The sequence below is a fragment of the Pyrgilauda ruficollis genome, unplaced genomic scaffold (genome assembly GCF_017590135.1).
Source record: "Pyrgilauda ruficollis isolate IOZ18807 unplaced genomic scaffold, ASM1759013v1 scaffold34, whole genome shotgun sequence".
NCBI classification, from domain to species: domain Eukaryota; kingdom Metazoa; phylum Chordata; class Aves; order Passeriformes; family Passeridae; genus Pyrgilauda; species Pyrgilauda ruficollis.
The window spans coordinates 1449456-1470399 of NW_024524822.1; the positions used below are offsets into that span (position 1 = coordinate 1449456).

The 20944-nt window shown below is 46.8% G+C and overlaps 1 protein-coding gene across 1 annotated transcript in view; it reads left to right on the forward strand.

Annotated features, from left to right (window-relative positions):
* Positions 1 to 20944, forward strand: part of PNPLA7 (patatin like phospholipase domain containing 7) — a 120483-nt gene that overhangs the window by 58078 nt on the left and 41461 nt on the right. Inside the window, exons 18-23 of the mRNA XM_041475190.1 lie at positions 1331 to 1391; positions 3911 to 4060; positions 13584 to 13647; positions 14099 to 14267; positions 15373 to 15555; positions 16794 to 16912. Of these exons, the coding sequence (XP_041331124.1) occupies positions 1331 to 1391; positions 3911 to 4060; positions 13584 to 13647; positions 14099 to 14267; positions 15373 to 15555; positions 16794 to 16912 (746 nt within the window). The remainder of the gene's footprint in view (positions 1 to 1330; positions 1392 to 3910; positions 4061 to 13583; positions 13648 to 14098; positions 14268 to 15372; positions 15556 to 16793; positions 16913 to 20944) is intronic.

Sequence of the window (20944 nt, forward strand, 5' to 3'; positions counted from 1 at the left end):
TTTAAAGGTCTTTTCCACCCCAAGCCATGCCATGAAATCCCTGAAATAACCTTGGTAACTGTTTTTCTGTGCTCCACTGCAAGTCACCCTTGTGCTGGAAGTCTCTGTTTGCTCTTCCCCCTTTTCTCATGGAGGACTTAGAATACATCAGTGCTTTATATACAGCATTTCACAGTGCAGGGAATTTGCTGTATTGGATTTTGTTTTTAAGGCAAGATGTGTAAATGGCTCAGGTGGGCATCCTGACCTATCTTGATGCCTACATGGCCCTTGATATGAAAGCTGCATCCCCAAGTACCTGTTTCTGTGGGAACAGGGTGTGTTTATCCAGGATCCCAGGTAACCTGGCTGCTGCTCGTTTTGCTTCTTAACCTTAGAGGACTTTTGTTGTGGCAGTTGTTCTGAGTTTTTTTTTTATGTCCTCCTGAGCTATTTTGACCTTGAATTATTTGGGGGAGAATATTTAATGATTGCTCTATTAATCCTTAATGCATTTAAATAACTCTTTTCCTTATTAGGTAAAGCATGTGTGTAGAGCTTTCCGAATAAATGCTGCATTTTCTATGTCTGTCACTTCTTGATATTGCAAGAATTAGTCTTCTGCTACCCCACTTGTCAGGAGTTACTGATTGGTCATGTTGGAGAGAGGCTTGTCAGTTTGGAGATACATTTGGCTACTGGAATATTAGTTTATATTTATGTGAGTCCTGCTGGAAAAACAGCTGGGAGCACATCTGTGCCTTCAAACATGAATTACCACACAAACAGGATTTGAGGGAGAAGGCAATCTCTTAGGTAGTTTGTTTTGATTCTGCAGGTGTTTAGGGGGTGTATTTATCCCCCCTTTTTTCCCCAAATATTTTAAATTTGGCTGGAGTAAACCATTCACCAGGATTGAGGAAGGGTCTGTTTGAACACAAGCTTGGACCTTTTTGAGCCTTTAGCACCTACAAAAGGTGCAGCACCCACTGAGCAGTGAGAGTACATAGAGGGGCAGATGCACTGCAGAGAGAAATGAGGAGAGCTGGAAATGCAAAGTTTCCCCAAATAATCTTTTTTTTTCTTTACCCAAGCAAGTTAAATCCTGCCTGTTCTGGGGTTGCTTTGTTTTCTTGTTTTTCCAAATTAAAGTAAAACAAGGTAGGAGAAACCAAGACAAATGACCAATCACCCACCACACATTACAGCCAGGAAAGAAGCTACAAGCTCTTGACTCTGTGTGGCTCAACTTGAGGGAACATCTTAAAAAAGTTTGGAAGTCTCCATGTGTATGCTCTACTTTCAGGTCTGTCTGCCTGAATGTTTCTTTTTTTTCCTTTTTCTCTCCCAGGTTGTGACCAGACTTATTCACTTGCTGGGCGAGAAGATCCTTGGCAGTCTGCAGCAGGGAGGTGAGACTCATTCCTGGACTATTCCCATTGATGCTGGGACTTCCTTGGAGCCAGACTTGCATCCTTAAATTGGGAAACAGGCAGTGCATACTTGGAAAGGAAATGCATTGATAAATTTCAGCCTGGAGAGGAGAAGGCTCCAGGGGGAACTTAGAGCCCTTTCCAGGGCCTTAAGGGGCTCCAGGAGAGCTGGAGAGGAACTGGGGACAGGGCATGGAGGGACAGGACACAGGGAATGGCTCCCACTGCCAGAGGGCAGGGATGGATGGGATATTGGGAATTAGGAATTGTTCCCCATGGAGGGTGGGCAGGCCCTGGCACAGGGTGCCCAGAGCAGCTGTGGCTGCCCCTGGATCCCTGGCAGTGCCCAAGGCCAGGTTGGACACTGGGGCTTGGAGCAGCCTGGGACAGTGGAAGGTGTCCCTGCCATGGCAGGGGTGGCACTGGATGGGCTTTAAGGTCCCTTCCAGCTCAAACCAGTCTGGGGTTCTGTGGTCTGTTACAGCTGTAGGTGCATGTGGATGGTGATTTCATTATATCTGTGCACACATGGTGGTTTTGGCAGAGCATGGATAACTGGGTGTGGGAATGAAATGATTTGCACTTGAGATCCAGAAGTGTTTCTGCCTGTGTGCAGTGAAATTTCCCTGGAATTTCTTGCAAGAGCAATGTAAAGGGAGCATTGGAAATAGCAGCTGTAATGGGCTGGAATCAGAGCACTGTGCTGAGCAGCAGCAGCACAGACTGATTTCAAATGCCTGGATTTGCAGTATTTTAATGAATTGTCTGGGAGGAAATGGCCTGCCAGGGGTTGGTTCTACAGCTTTGTGTTTGTGGCAGCACCAAAACAAAGTCTCTTTACTGACTGAAGGGAGTAGGAGGGAATTCTCCCAATTTCCTTGAGCAGTATTTGAAAGCAAACAGATGCCTGTTAACTGCTGGGGTGTTGTGGGGCTCTTTGATGCTGAGGATTGCTTGGGTTTTGTTTGGTTGGGGGGTTTTAATTCCTTCATTTGCTGGTTTTGCCAGATTCCAAGGAGACTGAAAATAAAAGGTCACCCACTTTCCTGTTTCAGAGCAGTCTGGGAAAGAGAATCTGCTCTTCACCTGCTCAGCTTTCTGGGCACAACCACTTGTGCACAAATGCCTGGTGGTAATTGTACTTAAACTTCTATGCCTCCTGAAATGCCTCTGTGGCCCAGGGCAGAGCCTGCACTGCCTGGGAAACAGGGCAAAATGGGGGAAACAGAAAGTGGGAGAAAATTAGTGAGAGTAACAGGAGTTCAATCAGAGAATCACCATTGAAATTCTCAGGAGGGAAGGGCCTGTGGAGATGAAGGGGTTGAGCTGTGATGTGTAACCTGTTTAAACTCACAGATATCTTCTTGAAGATCACCAGAAGGAGGGGGAAAACTATTTAATGTTCTGTGCAGAGCTATTTTAGAAGATTTGAAATTAATAACTCAGTTGCTGAATATCTTTAAAAAAAAAGTTTATCTGATATTTCTTTGTGTCCTGCAGTGGTCTGTCACTCTGACATTGAGCCTTTGAATGGGTTTGCACAGGGGATATCAAGTATTTCCACATGCTCAGCTCAAGAATTCATCTTGATGGTACATCTTAGGCTTTGCTGGGTGAAATGAGATAAGCAGGATGTGAAATTCCAACTTAAATTCAAAATTTTTTTCTGTTCTCAGAGCTGAGTTGACAGGCATTAGCAGCAGAATGAGATTTTCTGAGAAGGCTCAGCTAAAGAGAAGAAAGAGTATCAGAACAAGAACAGTTTGTAGAACATTGACCTTTACCAGCTCTAAGCTGTCTGGGAAGATCTTGATCTTCCTCACATGCATTGCAGATTTCTCTCAAAAACTGCTTTTTCTCTGCCCTTACTCACCAAATTATATTAAAGATAGTTCCCAGGTACTTTGCAGCTACTTCAGAGGTTCCATATTTTAATACTCCTAAACCCATATCTGTAAAGCTCTGCATCTTGCAGAGAAGGGAGAACAGGTAGAGATGCACATTTTCTATGGGAGTTTTGTTGAAAACAGCAATTTCCTTCCTTAGGAATACCATAAGAAAATGATTGTTAAGTTTTGGAATATTTTGGAATATTTTAATACTGACAACAGGTTTGGGGGTTTTGTTAGTTAAACTAATTCCTCTTGTGGAATCAGTTCCAAAGTTGTGATAAAAGGATTTTAAGTGCCTTTTTATCTTTGCCTTCCTGGGTCAGGTAGATCCATGTTTCATTTAACATATTCCTGGCATATTTTTAACGTTGCCTAACTTCAACCCACACATGCTGTACCAGCAACCAAAAATGATGGAAACTGATCTTCATCCTCTTAAAATGAAATATGTGGGAACTCTGCTCTCACATGCTGTGGAGGTTTGTGTTCCATTTCTCTGACGTGGAGCAGCTCGGTGACACAGTGACACCTTCCCTCCTGCCTGCAGGTGCCATTCCATGTTTTGCAGCCTGGCTGACTGATGGCAGGTGTTTTTTCTGTGAACAGGTCATCCTCTTGGACTGCACAGTTCCAGCAGTAAGTGGGATGCAGGGAATCCTGCCAGCAACCTGTCCACGGTGGCGATCATGCCGGTGTCCGAGGAGGTGCCGCTGACAGCCTTCACTCTGGAGCTCAAGCACGCCCTCAGTGCTGTGGGTGAGTGTTCTGTGGTGCCATCACAGCAAACAAGCCCTGCTGGTCACTTCAGAGTGGCGTGGCCAGCTACTGGCACCTGTCACAGGGAGGTCCAAGCTGTGTTAGGGGGTGTCAGTACCTGGGGATGGTCACAGGGCTGGGGAAGAGGTTTTGGAGAGAATCCTGTGACCTTTTAAAAAAGGAGGGAGAGGGAATTTTTATATGGCCAGGTCCCCACAGGACAGTGGGGAATGGTTATAAACTCAGAGCAGAATTAGGTTAGATTAGGGAGAAATTCTTGAGAGGGTGGGAGGCCCTGGCACAGGTTGCCCAGAGAAACTGGGACTGCCCCTGGATCCCTGGAAGTGTCCAAGGCCAGGTTGGAACAACCTGGGATAGTGAAGGTGTCCATGGACAGGTAATCTTTAAAGTCATTTCCAAACCAAACCATTCTGTGATTCTGGAGCAGTGGTCAGGATCAGCCTTTTTCATGCTTCTTGCTTCTCTGTTCTCATCTTTAACATGCATTTAATTATAGTGGAAAACTTTTTTTTGCCTTAATGACTTGGAAATACTCACCAGCCTCTCTGGCCCTTGTCTTGGCTGCCCTCAGCTGCCTACAGTCACTTCAGGAGACACATCCCACACCAGGGCACTGCTCCCATGGCAGCTGGGGGTCTGATTCTGTCCAGCTTATGGGGGATAGTGTTACAGACCTCCTCAGCTGAAAAGCTTCATCCAGCAAAGGGTTTCTTAGCAGTTTTCTTGTGTTGTGGTTGTACATGAGTGGTAAGGATAAGGCTTGGTGGAAGAGGCTCATGGAGGAGATCCAGATTCGCACTGGAAATCTGAAGTTTAGTCTGAAGTCATTGTCCCATTTGTTGCCAGCTTGTTTGTCTGTCTCATGCCCACAAAACCATGTGTTCAGCTCATGGCTGAGTCATTAATTGCTTTATCCATGGGTGAAGTTGCTTGTGCACATTCCAGTTCCTCACAAAACTCATGTATTTAATTCAGAATTCACTTTGTGTTCATTAGTGGTGTTTGACATTTCCTGAACATCCTCTTTTCATCCCCAAATGCTGTTACAGATCTCTTGAGTGAATCTCCTGTAGTCCTCTGAGAAATTATTAGTCTGCTCTCTCATTGCTTATTTAAAAGTACAGGTTATATGGTGCTTGAGGTGTAACCACTTACATTTATTGGCAATTTTCTTTCTGACTTTTGGTGTCTGGAGCTGACACTCCTGTGTGTGCTTAAAAATCTTCTGGGTGAACAGGCAGAGGGAAAAGCTGGTGGTGCTTGAGCTCTTTAACCTTCTGAAGTCTGAATTTGTGTGCAACTTATGGTGGAGACTTGTTACAGTGAGATCTAATTTGTGGGTGTTTGAAGATTCCTCTTATTTTGGAGATGGCAGAAAAATGTTCCATCCATAACAGAGCTGTATTGCTAATGGGGACTCCTTAGGGATCACTGCCAGCTTGTTTTGATGTGTGACAACACTAGGAGCCTGTAAATAAAACAAACAGAAACTGAAGTAGGTAGATGGACTGTTCAGAATAAAAATCCCCATTTGGGCTGAGAGCAGCAGGCAGGTGTCATGGGGGGTTTGGGGGGGTCACTCGGCCTTTCCTCCTTCACTCTCTTCCCTCTTCCCCTGTGCTGAGGCCTGCACCGTGCTTGGCAGCTCAAGATGGTTCTGTACACCCTTGGCACCTGAAGCTGTTGCCAAGAGGGAGCAGACGGCTGCAGTGGGAAGAGGAAAGTGTTGTGGGCAAACACAGGAGCCATCTGGTCCCAAACACCGCTGCACAGGAGCGCCGAGCCTCGCAGCAGGCCCGGAGCCCCCGGAGCCGCCGGAGCCGCCAGGCCCTGCGGCGCCTCTGCACGGCTGGCCTGGGCTGGGGGCAGCCTGCAGGCTTGCTTTCTTTATTTAGCAGAAGCAATGTTTTCTTTTTTCCTCTTTTTTTTTTTTTTTAACTTGTATTTCCAAGTGTGTATTAACTTTGTATTTCCACCTCTGCCCTCTGGCTGGGGATTTTTTGGGTGCTCCTCACGAAGTGCTGGGAGCCATGTGCAGGTGCTGCTTGGCTTTCAGTGGAGAGGTTGGGGTTTGGAATGATTTTTTTTTTCTTCTGATTTTCTGCAACAGAAAATGAGCTGAGTAGTGGAGTGAAATTTTGATTTGCTTTCAGGTTGTTTCCTTATTCACCTTCACATTTGGCATGAGGGGAACTGTTGCCCAGAGCAGCTGTGGCTGCCCCTGGATCCCTGGCAGTGCCCAAGGCCAGGCTGGACAGGGCTTAGAACAACCTGGAAAAGTGGAAGGTGTCCCTGCCCATGGCAGGGGTGGAATGAGATCAGATTTAAGGTCCTTTCCAGCCCAACCCATTCCATAAATCCATGTGGAAAGGTTTGCACTGGGGGCCTTGCTGAGCAGCTGCTGCCACCTGAGCCCTTCCCTGAGCCCTTCCCTGAGCTCCCAGATGGGCTCACCTGGTTTGGGTGTGAGGTGGGATCAGACCTGCCCTGGCTTTATGGAAATGAGAGCGGTTAATGTGCTTGACAAGACTTAATTGAAAGTCTTCTCTGAAAGGAACTCTCAGTTTGGAAAGTTGCTTTGAACATTTGCTGCTATTCACGTTTTCTTTTAAGGTTTATTTTTTGGTTTTTTTTTCCTTGAACCAACCTTTTTTCTAATTTTAAGTTAAATGGCAGCATCTGATTACAATACTTGACTTACCATTTAATCCGCACTTAACATTTGATCTGTATAATTTCATTGCTCTGGGCTTCAAATCTGTTCCAGAGCAGTGGAGAGCAGCCTTAATATGTGGGGAGAACAGCTGGTTTTATCTTTCTTCTGCAACTTAATATATTCATTACAGAAAATTCCTTCCCCTTCCAGTTAATATGAGCTTAGCTGGATATTGCAGTGATGCCTTGAATTCCCTTGCTGCAGGTTGGAGATGAGGATAGAAGGAATGAGGAGGATGCAGGGAGGAACACTGAGACCATTGCAAGAATCATCAGCTGGGAAGGAGCCTGACCTGGGGATGCAGGCTGACCCCAGTCCTGGTGGGAATGCAGGCTGGATTGTAACACAATAAAACACTTAAGAAGTGGTTTTCCTTTTCCTAGAATTGGCATGAGAAGGCTGTGGGCAGTGCTTGGAGTTGGAGCTCGTTGCAGGTGAATCTCTTCAACAGGATTTTGGGGCTGGTTTTGGTAATTTTTAGCTACTTCCATATTATTAAAGGGATATAAAAGTAATAACAACTAGAAAATCTCAGTTTGATAGTGAATATTTACTGTCCACAAAAACTGAAAAAGTACTCAGAATCTTTCTTCCCACAGAAAAAGAAATCCACTTTTGCGTGTAATGAGACAGGACTAAGTGGTTTCATTGCTTAAATCTTTTTTGTGGGTTTAATTAATTTTTTTTTCAAATTTCTTGGTTTTTAATGTTTTAATTTGTAATGGGAGCAGCTCAGGTGAGCAGCCTGTTCTCCATCAGGGGTGCATTCTGCACACAGGGAGCACCAGCGTGTGGGACCACCTACAGCTTTCCCCAGACCGTTTGTGCTGGTTCCTTTAACATTTGGTGTTTCTGTGATTTATGATAATTCTCATATTGTTTCCAGACAGCGGGATTGTGTCCCAGTTAAATTCTAAGGGATGTTTGTGCTTCCATGGAGCTTCCAATCACAGAATGGTCCAGGTGGGAAGGGACCTTAAAGCTCACCCAGTGCCACCCCTGCCATGGCAGGGACACCTCCCACTGTCCCAGGCTGCTCCAAGCCCCAATGTCCAGCCTGGCCTTGGGCACTGCCAGGGATCCAGGGGCAGCCACAGCTGCTCTGGGCACCCTGTGCCAGGGTCTGCCCACCCTCCCAGGGAACAATTCCTAATTCCCAATATCCCATCCATCCCTGCCCTCTGGCAGTGGGAGCCATTCCTTGTTCTGTCACTCCAGACCCTTGGGCAGTCTCTCTCCATCTTTCCTTCACGCCCTGCAAGGCCACCCTGAGCTCACCCCAAAGCTTCTCCTCTCCAGTGAACAATCCCAGCTGTGCCAGCCTTCCCTCCCAGCAGAGCTGCTCCATCCTCTGATCCCCTGGTGCCTCCTCTGGATCTCTCCAGCAGCTCCAGCTCCTCCCTGTGCTGGGCTGGGGCAGCTCTGCTGCTGGCACAAGCTGTGGGATGATAGGTTTATTTGGGACCTGGCAGCAGCAGCTGGACCTGCCTTCACCTTGAGACAGAGATAGAATGAAAAATGTTCTGAGCTCTGTGGGCAGAGCAGAAGGTTCTGCAGGACACAGTGACCCGTGCAGGGATGTGTCTCTGATGCCAGCTCCAGCTGGAAGCTGCCCATGAGGCTGGTGCCAGGTTTGGAGAGGGGGTGCTTAGAGGTGTGTGAATGTGACAAATCCCTTTAAGGATGCACTGACACTGGGCTGGTCACTCCTGCCTGCAGGTGTGGCTGTTCAAGGGCTGTGGATTTGAATCATCACAAAGTCGTGGAATGGTTTAGGTTGCAAGCTGGGGCTTCAGCCCTGCTGTCTCCTGGCTCCAGTGTGACAGCCCTCCCTCTGCATCTGGGGCTCTGGGTCTCCAAGAGAGGAGGCTGTGCAATATTCAACTTGCAGAAAGCAGGAGCAGAATTTTCCAGCTCTGAACTGGAGTACCAGGAAGGGGGGCAGGTTTTTTTGCTGTGCAGTTCATCATGCTGATGAATTCTGGTCAGTGTTCATGATGTCTATTTTTATTATTAATTATTTTCCTCTTAATCTTGGTAGAGCTGAGAGCATCTTTTGATAAGAAGTTCTTCTGCAGCATTCAGATTTTTCAAAAGTATTTGCCTGACTATTTTTTTGTTCCTTCACTGAGACCAGCTAAAAGACACCACATGGCTGTGCAAATTCTGGTTCTATGTGGGAGCCCTCTGATCTCATAGAATTTCAAACTGAAGTAGGGAGGGATTCATATCCAACATATGTGTCTCTCTCATTCCTTTCTGCCCTTTAAATTTTTCTTCTTTTCAGTTCTAAAAATGCATAATGCATTGGACAGCTCACTGAAAAATCTTTGCTAATAATTTATTGGAGTTTTTAATTACAGTTCTGCCTGTCATTACACACAGATTAGATTTAAATGTGAAATGTTCACTGTGGTGTCTGAACCCTGGCACCACTTAGTATTTTTTTGCTGGACAAGATCCTCTGACATCCAACTCATTTATCAGTTATGTGACTTAGCCACATAATTTTGTAGACTTTTATTAGGCCAAAAGTAAATTTTCTTTTAATGGAGTCCAAGCAAGTAAATTTGCTCTGCTGAGATTTTTCCACAGTGCATTTTGTACTGGCTTTGTCTTTTGATGTGGGTGTATTTTTCAGGTGAGGTGGATTGGAAACCATTTCTGAGCCTCAGAAATTACTCTCTGCCCTCTGGGCCACTCATTTCTCAAGACAACTCTTGGACCATGTTTTATTAGACTTAGAACTAGGACACCTGTACTCCTGCTTCTGCATATCTTGGTGTTTTGTGGAAAAAAAATTACCAAAGTGAGTCTCTTGCTCACTGGCAAGAAGGGGAGGTTTTATGAATTATGTGATTGGTTTTTTTCCCCTCTCTGGGGCAGGAGGTTAGGAGCTTTGCTGCAGCCCTTCTCTTCAGTGCCCTTGTTTGTTAGCAGAGAAAATGAACCAGACCTCTGGCGTTTGCCATCTTTTCCTTCCCTTCCCTCCTGTTTAATGGAATTCTTAGTTTTGTACTGAAAAACAGATGGCCCTGGAGTACAGCTTTAGATGCTCCAGGAGGTTTTCCCAGAAACCACAATCCCTGGGCCTGGGGTGAGGCCACTGCCTGCAGTTCTCTCACCTGAAGCACAGAAAACCTGGGAGCTCTTGACTGACAGAAGAATCCCCAGGCTACTGAAAGTTACCACCTCAGGCTTGAGAAATCCAAAAGGTTGAGAAAGCTGTGGATAGCTGGAGGCTCAGGGAATGGCACTCAGTTTTCCTTGCTCTGATACTCCTCCCCAGCAATCTGCTGCTGGCTGCTGTCAGAGACTCACACAGGGCTTGGAGGAATATTTCATGTTACCTCACATCACCTCTCCTGTTCTTCACTTTGAGCTGCTCTGATCCTGTTGACAGAACACTGAGGGGTGCAGGGATGTGTCTCTGATGCCAGCTCCAGCTGGAAGCTGCCCATGAGGCTGGTGCCAGGTTTGGAGAGGGGGTGCTTAGAGGTGTGTGAATGTGACAAATCCCTTTAAGGACACTGGGCTGGTCACTCCTGCCTGCAGGTGTGGCTGTTCAAGGGCTGTGGATTTGAATCATCACAAAGTCGTGGAATGGTTTAGGTTGCAAGGGACCTTAAAGCCCATCTCACCCCACCTGCTGCCATGGGCAGGGACACCTTCCACTATCCCAGTTTGTTCCAAGCCCTGTCCAATCTAGCCTTGAACCTTAAAGATGGGAATGATATTTTTTTGTTACTTGGTTGCTTGCAGCAGTTTAGTTGAGATAACACTTTTGTTGGTTCTGTTTTCTGAGCTCACATATGTTGGTGTTCTTGGTTGCATTAATGGAGGGGTTTTAATGGCTGATTAATTGGGAGCCTGCTAGAAACTGGGAGTGCAGAGCAGATGGTTGGTATTTCTGAGACAAAACAAGTTGGTTCTGTTGGAAGCATCACCGTGTTCCGTGCTAGGGATGAGTGAAGGTCTGGGAATCTTTGTCCCGTGTCCCAGGCACGTGGAGGGATGGGGTGCTGGGCAGGCTCCTCCTGAGCTGGCACAGCCAGGGTCTGTCTGTCTGGGCACCCTTGTTTGTGTCCTGTTCTGTGAACTGCTGCTTTCCCACATCAGAAGTGAGGTCTGGATATGGTTTTTAAGTCTCTCCAAGGCTCATTCTGATGTTGTCCACAGCCAAGGTGCCTCTGGCTGAAGCAGCACAAAAATCCACCCCAGCCCTACAAACTCTGCCTCTCCCCTTGGATGAAAGCTATTCTGGCTGCAGGTCACTGGCTTTGATGATGTCCCCTGGGTTTAGTGGTGTCCCCCTGGAGCCTGGGCCCCAGAGCATCACCAGGGACTGATGCTGCTGGATCTCAGTGCCCAGGGTGGGGAGTGTAACAGGCAGTGATGCCCGTGCTGTTCCCTTGGTGCTGGCTCTCTTACTTAGCATTTTTATTGCATTCCTCAGCTCATTTGGCATTCCAGGCTGTTTGTCTTTGCCTACTAAACTTCCACCACTGCCAGAAAGCTTTGTAAGCCACATGTTCTGGAATGCGATTTTAATTCACCTGTCTTTTCTATGTAACTGAGAACTCTGACACGTTAATGAACATTAATGATCACTGTGCTGCTGAGTGCTTGCAGAATTGCTCTGCACTCTGTCCCTTGCAGTTCTATCCTGTGCAGTGCCATCAGTATTCCCTCTGGGAGACCTCTCTTGTACCATTGTGCCATTTCAAAGCTATACCAACGCTGACACCAGGAGAACAGTGAGTCAGATAAAAGAACCTGCCAGTGTTAAAGGTGTGGTGACAATCCCCTCTCCCAGCACTGGGGCTGTTCCCTGCTGTGGGATGGCTCAAGGAGCTGCAGAGGCAGGAGGCAAGGGCAGGCTAAACCCAGATCTGCTCTGGGAGTGCTGCTCATTCCCTCTCCTTGGGACTTGTTGCTTTCATAGGAACCAACTTCCAGAACTTTTATTGGAGGATGGGGAAGTCAAATTCTATTCTTGAGTCATCCTCCTCTCTCTCTGCTTTCTCATCAGCTTTATCTTTTGGTCTCTGCTTATGGGATATTTTTGTGCATTTCTGTTTGCTCTTCCTTGATAATCAGTGTAGCAAAGAGCAAATGTTATTTGGGTATTGGAAAGTACAAGATGGAAAATAGCACCTGGGAACTTCTTCAAGTCTAAGAGTAAAGTCAATTAAAGCAGAGTGAAGCCTTTGCAGCAGGACTTGAGCACTGAGGGGGGATGTCTTGGTTTGAAAAGACAGGTGTCTGCTGAGGAAGGCAGGAGCCTCCCTTGAAATGGAAAATGTAAACCCTCTCCTACGGAATTATTGTGATTTTAAAATTAAGGAGCTCTCAGGCAAAGATATTTGAGCAGGAATAACTGTTATTTACTAGGAAAATTTAAAATACAAATGCAGTAATACAAAGCAACAAAAAAAAAAATCCATTGCCAGAGTCGGGGAGGTGAGTTGGCGCTGAAGGTCAGGACAGCCAGTTCCATATCTGTACCTGAGGGTTTTGCTTTTTGAACACAGAGGTGTGTATTTGTGACCTTCTCCCATGTTGGTTGTTCACAGTTCCTTGATTTTTACTGAACGCATTATAACCTTGCCTTGAGACTCGTCATATAATGAAGTGTTTTGTTATTTAGTACATAAATTTCAGTTCTGTTGTTAATGAAACAGTGAGGGATTGCACAATGAAAACATGAATATAAAGTGACTGCTCTGTCATGTTTTGTAAATGTGAATTTCTCTCTCAGTAGGAGACAGGTAATATTTTCTCTAGGTGTGCAGTTAGTTTTCTAAGTTTTCTTTTCTTTGCATTTTTTAAATTTAGCTGCAGTCACCCTGCAACTTCTACCACATATGGCGCAAATTGCTGCTGCAATTGACTTGCTAATAAGAAGATTAAACTAAAGTGCCTGCAAGAAGCTTTATGTGCTCCAAAATTCAGCTCAGATCTAAGGTTGTTGCCAGATGTGTGTGTGTCTGTAGTGGACTCTGACTGTGCCCTACAGATTTGGGAATGTTTTTGAGGTTCCTGTTGGCATGTTGAGTATAAGGAGTAGTAATGCTGCGGGAGTTAGAGGATTCACCTGGGGAGGTGGTTCAATGCAGGATGAACAAGTTCTGTATTTTGGAAGGTGGGGGGAACATCTTTTTTCTTTGGAAGCAGGATCCTGGCCTTCCTCTGGCTGTAAAGGTCTGTGATATTTTGAGTGATGAGTTGGTGAAAATGCAGCTGTAATAGGAGCTGTCACCAGAGCCAGGATAGACAGGGCTTGGAGCAGCCTGGTCCTCTGGAATGTGTCCTGCCATGGAATGGGATGAGCTTTAAGGTCCTTTCCAACTCAGACTGTTCTGTGGTTCTGTGATCCTCTGTGACCCTGAGGAATGGGATAACAGAGCTTGCAGGTTGTGACTAATGCAGTAACAGAGCTCTGGGCATAGGGAGAATTGGAAGAGGTGTTCCTAGAAAAGTGTGAAAATTTTTGTGAGGACTTTGTGCCAGCTCTGATCAATGCACTGATCCATCACTACCTTCAAAGCAAACTCCTGGAATTGAATTCTTGGAATCAGAGAATGGTTTGGGTTGGAAGGGACCTTAAAATCCATCCCATTCCACCTCCTGCCATGGGCAGGGACATCTTCCACTATCCCAGGTTGCTCCAAGCCCCATCCAGCCTGGTTTTGTACACTTCCAGGGATGGGACAGCCACAGCTTCTCTGGGCAGTATTCTCCAGGAGCTCAAATTGAGGTGTTCACATTTCCTTGTTCCCCCAGGTCCTGCCCTGCTGCTCACCAGTGACAACATCAAACAGCGCCTGGGCTCTGCTGCTCTCGACAGGTACCTGCCCTCATCACTGCTCAGGGAAATGCAGAGACACTGGGCTTTTCTTATAAATGCACGGAGTTTGGGAACAAAATCCTGTCTTCTGACATGCACTGGGCCTTCTGCTCCTGGTGATGGAGACAATGTTTCAACAGTATTTGGTGCAGGTGTGGGTGGGTTTTTCCCACAGTTACTTTCTCGCTTGTGAAATTGAAAAAGCTGAATTTCTCTGAGTGTGTTAATGCTTTTATGGGTGCTGTGGAAGCATTACTGAAGTGAGTGTATCCTCCTGCCTTGGTATTTGTCTAATGGTGTAAATCCTGGAGAGGCAGAGTCAGCAGGAGCTGGGAGCAGATCCTGGCTGAGCAGGAAATACCAGTCTCTCCCTGTGTAAGATTCCCTCTCTTCTCTTGGGAGCTATGATGTAACACCAGTTGAATTCTCTGTTTTCCTTGTCTGTCCCCAGCATCCACGAGTACAGACTGACCAGCTGGCTGGGCCAGCAGGAGGACATCCACAGGATTGTGCTGTACCAGGCTGACAGCACCCTGACCCCCTGGACCCAGCGCTGCATCCGCCAGGCTGACTGCATCCTCATCGTGGGGCTGGGAGACCAGGAGCCCACTGTGGGAGAGGTTGGGAGCTGCTCCTTCCCCTCCTGGCACTGGGAGCAGCCCAGCTCAAAGCAGCTTCCTTCACACTCATGTGTTTTCCTGGGTTTAACACCCAGTGAGGCATAAACAATGAACTATTCCTGAGAAATGCCTGTTAGGAATAGCAAAAAATTGCATGAGAATCCTCTGAGATGGCAAGTTTTACGTAGGAGTACTTCCAGCAAAGTTCTTTTCCTCTAAAGAGTCATTTTGGCCAATGGTAAATCAAAAATTCTTTGAAGCTTTGTGTTTCTGCCCAGAATTTCTTTGGGCTTCCACACAGAGGGAGAAATTCTTTTCTGCCTGGATGAAATCCATGGTGTGTGCTTAGGAAAAAGTAGATCTAAATCACAGTGTATGAATTATTTATTATATTTTATTACAGATCTTAGGCTGTATTTTTTTTTCCCTTACTATCTATTTTTATGATTTCATATTTTATTACCAAAGTCTTGTGACCAGACAAAAATTCTTCAAGAAATTTTAAAAAGGGATCACAGGTGGGTTTTTTTAGGATGGTGAAGTGCTGAGTCTGACCTGCAAAGAGCCTGGGCTGGTCCCACGTGCAGCTTTCGTGTGTGTCCCGTTGTGTGGGCTCTTCCTGCATGGATGTGGGAGGCAGGAAGCACAGGCAGAACAGGCTGCCAGCAGTTGCCTAAAACAACAACAACAACAACAACAAAAAATCAAAATTAGAAAGGCAGGGAGGGAAAAAAAAGTGGACTTTGGGAAAGGGAATAGGATGGGATGGGAAAGATGAAAACACTGAATATTTGTGGCCTGGAGTCTGACTCGGGCAGCATCTCCCATTGCAGGAGCAGCTCCTGCTGTGCTGTGCTTTTAATGGCCTTGTTTAAGACAAAAACGTTCAGGTTTGAATCCTTGGCTGATTTTAGGCTTCTGTGTGCTGAATAAGCCCAGAGGTAACAGTGTTGTTGTCTAAATCAGTCATGTTTGGGGGTTGTGACTGTGCAGAGCTGGATTCAGGTGGGAATAGGGGTATGGGGTGTGTGTGGCTGTATTCCACCCTGAGACTGGGGCAGCCAGGACTCACTGTCCTTTCCTTGGGTGTCCATGGCTGCTGTAGCTGGAGAGGATGCTGGAGAACACGGCAGTGAGAGCCCAGAAGCAGCTGGTCCTGCTCCACAAGGAGGATGGGCCCCTCCCGTCCCGCACTGTGGAGTGGCTCAACATGAGGAGCTGGTGTTCTGCTCACCTCCACATCCACTGCCCACGCAGAGTCTTCTCCAAAAGGAGTCTGCCCAAGCTGGTAAGAGATTCCTGCTTTGGTGGCTGGTCCCTGGCTGTCTCTCACTTAGTCTGTAATTTGTGTGTCAAAGGGGATCTGGGGTAATGATAGTCCACCATAGTCTTACACGCACAGATTTAGTAATGGATTCTGCAAATCCTCTCAATTTTGCAAAGCCCAATCAAGGTAATCTTTTTTCAAAGGTAAATAGATAATTACAAAGTCTTGGCCTGCCATAGTCAGCAGTCTCATTCTGGCTCTCATTATAATTTGAGCTATCATCTCCATAATTGTAAAAACTGGTTTTGGAGACCTTTAAGGAAGAAAAACCCATTCTATTATTAACAAAGGATCTTTCTCAGAGGAGTCCCACTGAAATATGAGACCACACTCTAAGTCTGTTTGGCCTCAATTGGATTTAGGGAAGAGGGATAAGGGGGCCAGGTTTTCTTTATGGATGCAGACTTGGCTTTTTGATATCTTGAAAGAGTAATCACTGTCTCAGAGTCCCAGTGAAAAGTGTGTACAGGCCATAGTAGAGTTCTTTTTGTTGGGAGCATCCCTGTCCTTCCCTAAGCTGTGCTAAACATGAGGCAGAGGCAGTCTAGGATGCTTCCCAAGAACTTGAAATCCTTGTCAAGGAAGAGAAGGAGCTCTAAAGGAAATTCTGTAATACCCCCAGGAGCTATAAAAGACTCAGAGAGGCCACTGTCCGCTAGAACTGTTTGGGTGGTTCACAACCCTTTGCTCCTTTGAAGAAGAGTTGTAGTAACACAGAATCACTGACAGCTTCAGGCTGGAAGGGACCACTGAAACTCCTTCAGTTCCACCTCCCTGCTCAACACAGTCCCTTGGAGCAGTCACTGGGATTGTGTCCAGACAAACTTGGAGTATTTCTAGTGAGGGAGATTTCGGAGCCTCTCTGGTCTCTGTCCTGTGCTTGGTGACTGCACAGGAAAGAAATTCTTCCTCCTGTCCAGGTGGAGCTCCTGGGCATCACCTCCTGCCTGTTCCTCTGGTGCCATTGCTGGGCCCCACAGAGCACAGCCTGGTCCCTGCCCTGAGCCCTCCCTGCACACAGGGACACACAGGGGTGAGGGCCCCTCTCACCTTGTCTTCTGCAGGCTGAGCAGCTCCAGCTCCCCCAGCATTTCCTCACAAGAGAGAAGCTCCAATCTCCTTATCTTTGCAGCATCTTTTAGCAGGCTGCTGCTGACTGCCCTGGCCATGCAGTGACCGTGCCTGGCTCTCCTCTGCAGGTGGAGATGTATGAACGTGTGTTCCAGAAGGCCCCAGACCGTCACTCCGACTTCTCCCGCCTGGCCCGGGTCCTGACGGGCAACGCCATCGCGCTGGTGCTGGGCGGCGGAGGGGCCAGGTAGGGCTTTGTCCTGGGCATCCTGCCTGGTGCACGGGGCCCTGGGCATCCTGCCTGGTGCACGGGGCTCTGGGCAGCGTGGCCTGGGCAAGGAGACCCTGCCCATGGCACGGGGTGGGACAGGATGGGCTCTGAGGTCCCTCCCAACCCAGTCTGCTCTAGGATTCTGTGCTGGTGCATCCACCAGATCTGAGACCTATCCCTGGGCTGGGACAGATCCCTCAGGATAACAGGGATCCTGGGACACTAGTACTGCTCTGCAAGCAGCATTTGGGGGAGGAGGCACTGAGGAATTATACAAACTTAACCTGCTGTGGGGATTTGTGCAGAATTTCTGCAGAAGGAACATGAGTGTTTGTGGCCTCTTGAGGCCTCTCATAATGGTTTAATACCAGGAGGTGACCAGGGCATGAAAGATGACGTTTCTTTCTGTTGGCCTACACTTTGGATTTTTTTTTCCCTTATGGATTCTTATATTAGGAAATGGCTCACAGTATTTCAAAGCTCTTCAAAGTTTGAGCAGTAAGAGGAATTCTGTCCTCTAATGGAGAATGTTCTCATCTTTATAATCCTCCAAACCCCCAGGTACCCATACACTTTGACAGCCTTACCTTACTGGAAGGGTGTGTTTTTGCAGACACAAGGACAGGGTGTGTGCTGAGCACTCTGTTAGCATTCCATCTGAAACCCCAGTGAGCTTTAGAAATAAATTACTGCTGGCATTTTCCTTTGGAATCCCTTTTTACTTGGAGAGTTTTCTGTTGAGACAGAATTGAGTCGCCCTTTGTCTCAAGCAAGCACCGCCTTCGTTGTCTCCATCACTGTGTTCTTGAAGCCCTGCTTGAAAAGAGTGCTTTGAAATGCAGCTCTCAAAAAAATAAACCCCCTAATTTGCACTCAGTCTGTCTGTTTAAGTGCACAGAAATATCACATTTTTGTCGTTGGGCCAGTGCATGCTTCAGGGGAGCCTTCGCTGCAGGAAAGGCTGGAGCTCCTTTGTGCCGGCTCCTCCTGAGCAGTCGCTGGTGCTGAGACAGCTGAGCTGGTTCCTCGAGTGTCTCACAGGTGCCTTGATCCTGCTCCCTTTCACAGCCCATCACCTGGGCTCATTTCAGGATTTCATTTTTGTGACAAGCTCTGTCCCATGGAGACACAAAGCAGAACAGCAGAGGGGAGCTTCTCTTTTATCTGAATATCTCAAGAGGCTTCTTATCCACTGATAAAGAGCATTTGTGTTTTGTTACTTGTTCCCAGCTGATATCTCTGCCTCTACCAGAGCCTGTGTCATGCTAAATATGTGCTCTCCTGTCCTGCTGGCAGCACATTTTGCTCTTTCCCTTCCTTCCTTCTCTAACATTGCTGTAATTTTTGCCAAACTTTTTTTTTTTTTTTATTCTACTACTAAATTTGCAAGCTCCCACCTGCGGGTGTGCAGGATCCGAGGTAAGGAGGAGCAGGGTCACCGTTGGTCCTGTGTTGTCCCTTTCTGCAAAGCTGCTCTGCTGCTGTGTTGGCTTTGGGGTCTCTGGATGCTCATCACCCATTCAGCAACGAGCCATGGGCCATTAGCCATCACTCTGCTCATTTCTGCATCCCTGAATGGGGAGGACTTGAAGAGGATTAAGGGCAGAGTGGATAAATAGGATGTTTCTTCCTTCTCTAAAATGCATTCTATGCCACAGACTGAAATGCTTGTTCAGGGGTTCCAGGCTGGCACAGGGATGATGTGAGCACTGTGTTTTCCCTGGAAAGGTACAGAATGCTGTTCTAGTCATTAAATAATCATCTAAATTGTGGTTAGATAAAGATTTTTCGAAGTGAGAATATAATTAAGACTGGGGAAAAGACAAAATTGCTCTGAACCATGTAAAGGTTCAGAATTACTCTGAACGTCTGCATTTGGAAGGACAAAATAAATTCTTAGATTGCCCATTTCTACTAACAAGGGAATTTCAACAGATTAGATTAGGTACTTAAAATCCTCCTGTGGTTAAAGCACAGTCAGACTAAGAATGTCTTTGTGGGTCTCTGCACAGACTGTTGATAGCCTTTGGTTAATAATTACATGAATATCCTCCCACCTTGCTCTCAGAGCAGGAATCATACAGGTCACACAGCTAGGGAGAGGTGACAGTGACAGGGGCTGGCTGGTGGGTATTTGTTCAAGGTATTGTGTTCTGTGACTCCAGTAATATCAATTATTTAGTTGTTATTTTGGGAATGTTTGTCTGGCTTCCCAGTGACAGCCGGATTGGGAGGTTTTAGCAAGAGCAGCTTCCTAGTAATTATCGTTGTGGTTTGTCATGACAAAAGGCTCATAGGAACTAAAGGTTTTCTTTCTCCTACGAGCATAAAAATAAAACAACTTGAAGTGATATGGTTCTAAAATTACAGTGCTTTGCTTTTGTTAAATGCTAACTTAATTTTAGTCAGAAACGTTGTGGAGTTTGAGGGAAGGAAAGGAGATTTGTGTTTAGGAAAATAATACCTCTGAGGTGTAGTTGCAAGAAAAATGACACATCAAGCCCTGCAACAAAGGCATAAACCTTCCATAAATAATTGTCCTGACCTTTAGCCCTCCCACGTACAGCCCACCCCTTCTTTGGTTTGCTATGGTTGTCTCAGCAAAGCTGTTTGAAAACTAAAATTTCTAGGGAGTAAATAATTATTACAGAACTATCTGGGAATTCTTAAGGCTTTGGGAGAAGAGTGGGTTGAGCTGTTCAGAATCACAGAATATCCCGAGCTGGAAGGGACCCACAAGGATCTTTACTCCTGTCCCTGCACAGGCACCCCAGCAATCCCACCCTGAGCATTTCAGCCTCTCCTGAGGAGCTGCTGTCAAAGGATATTTATAGATATTTCATCAGGGCATCTTTTCATTTCTCTTTTTATTGTTTAGTTTTCTCCTCAAACTTATTATCTCACCTCAGCACTTGATGTGTCAAGTAGCTGGGTTTTCTTGCACGCAGTTTTCTTGCTGACTCTACAGATGTGGCTCAGTGTTTCATTTTGGGCAGTTGGCTTATTTCAGCAGTTTGTCCCTTCTGCCTTTCCTTTGTTTCCAGCTCTGGCCCTCTGGAAAGGGGGGATAAAAGCAGCAGTGTAGGAGAAGCAAATTCTGCCCTTTCCATCTCTGTGTCTGATGGATTCTCCTGTGTCTGCAGCCTGTGCCATGTGCAGGGTGCTCACACTCCAGGCTCTTGGAGAAGGAAAAACAGGCAGCTGGTCACTCGTGGGCTGCTGCTGAGCTCCTTAAAGCCTGGCTTTACCTTTACCCAGGGATGAAGAGGCTGGGAGAGTCCCTGAGAGGCAGATCTCAGTTGTTCTGCTCTCAGAAGATCACATTTGCTCTCTGCACTCTGGGTTTGACTCTGGGATTGCAGGGAGAGTAAACCGTGGAGGATTTGCTGTGCCTGTGAGGTTTGGCTGCAGCTCCAGCTCACTCAGGCAACTTTTAGTAAAAACCTGCCAATCCTGCCTCCTGTCTCTGCCACCAGACACTGATCTGTTCTTCAAGAAGGCACAAAGAATTTGTTTGTCCTGTGTCTGCCCTGGGACAAAGCCCTGGCACAGGCAGGATGGCAGAGCTGCATGCAGTGCCTGGAAGGGATGCACAGGTCACACTGTCCTGTACAGGGGGTCAAGCAAGGAGGTGGGACGTGCCCACAGCCACCTGAGGACGTGGTGGATGCCCCAGAGCATCTCCAGGAGCTTCTGTTTGGAGGCTGAGCCCAGTGTGGCAGCATTGCTTGGGAGGATTTTGTCCCTTTGTGTTCCTGTGCAATCAGGGCAGAAAAGAAATGATGCAAAGCTCCCAACACACCATAAGGAAAAACTTGTGACAGATTTTGAGAACTTGAGAAGATCATGTTCCTTTTCTGACTGTTGGTGCTTTTAGCCTGTAAGTGTGGCTGGGAGGTGAGGAGCTCTTGCCTGGGAACAAACCCTGTGGTGCTTCCCCCGCTCCAGCCTGCTAAAAGAGGAATCAGATTTGGGATTGATGGCCTGATCTAGCCGTGTAAAACACTT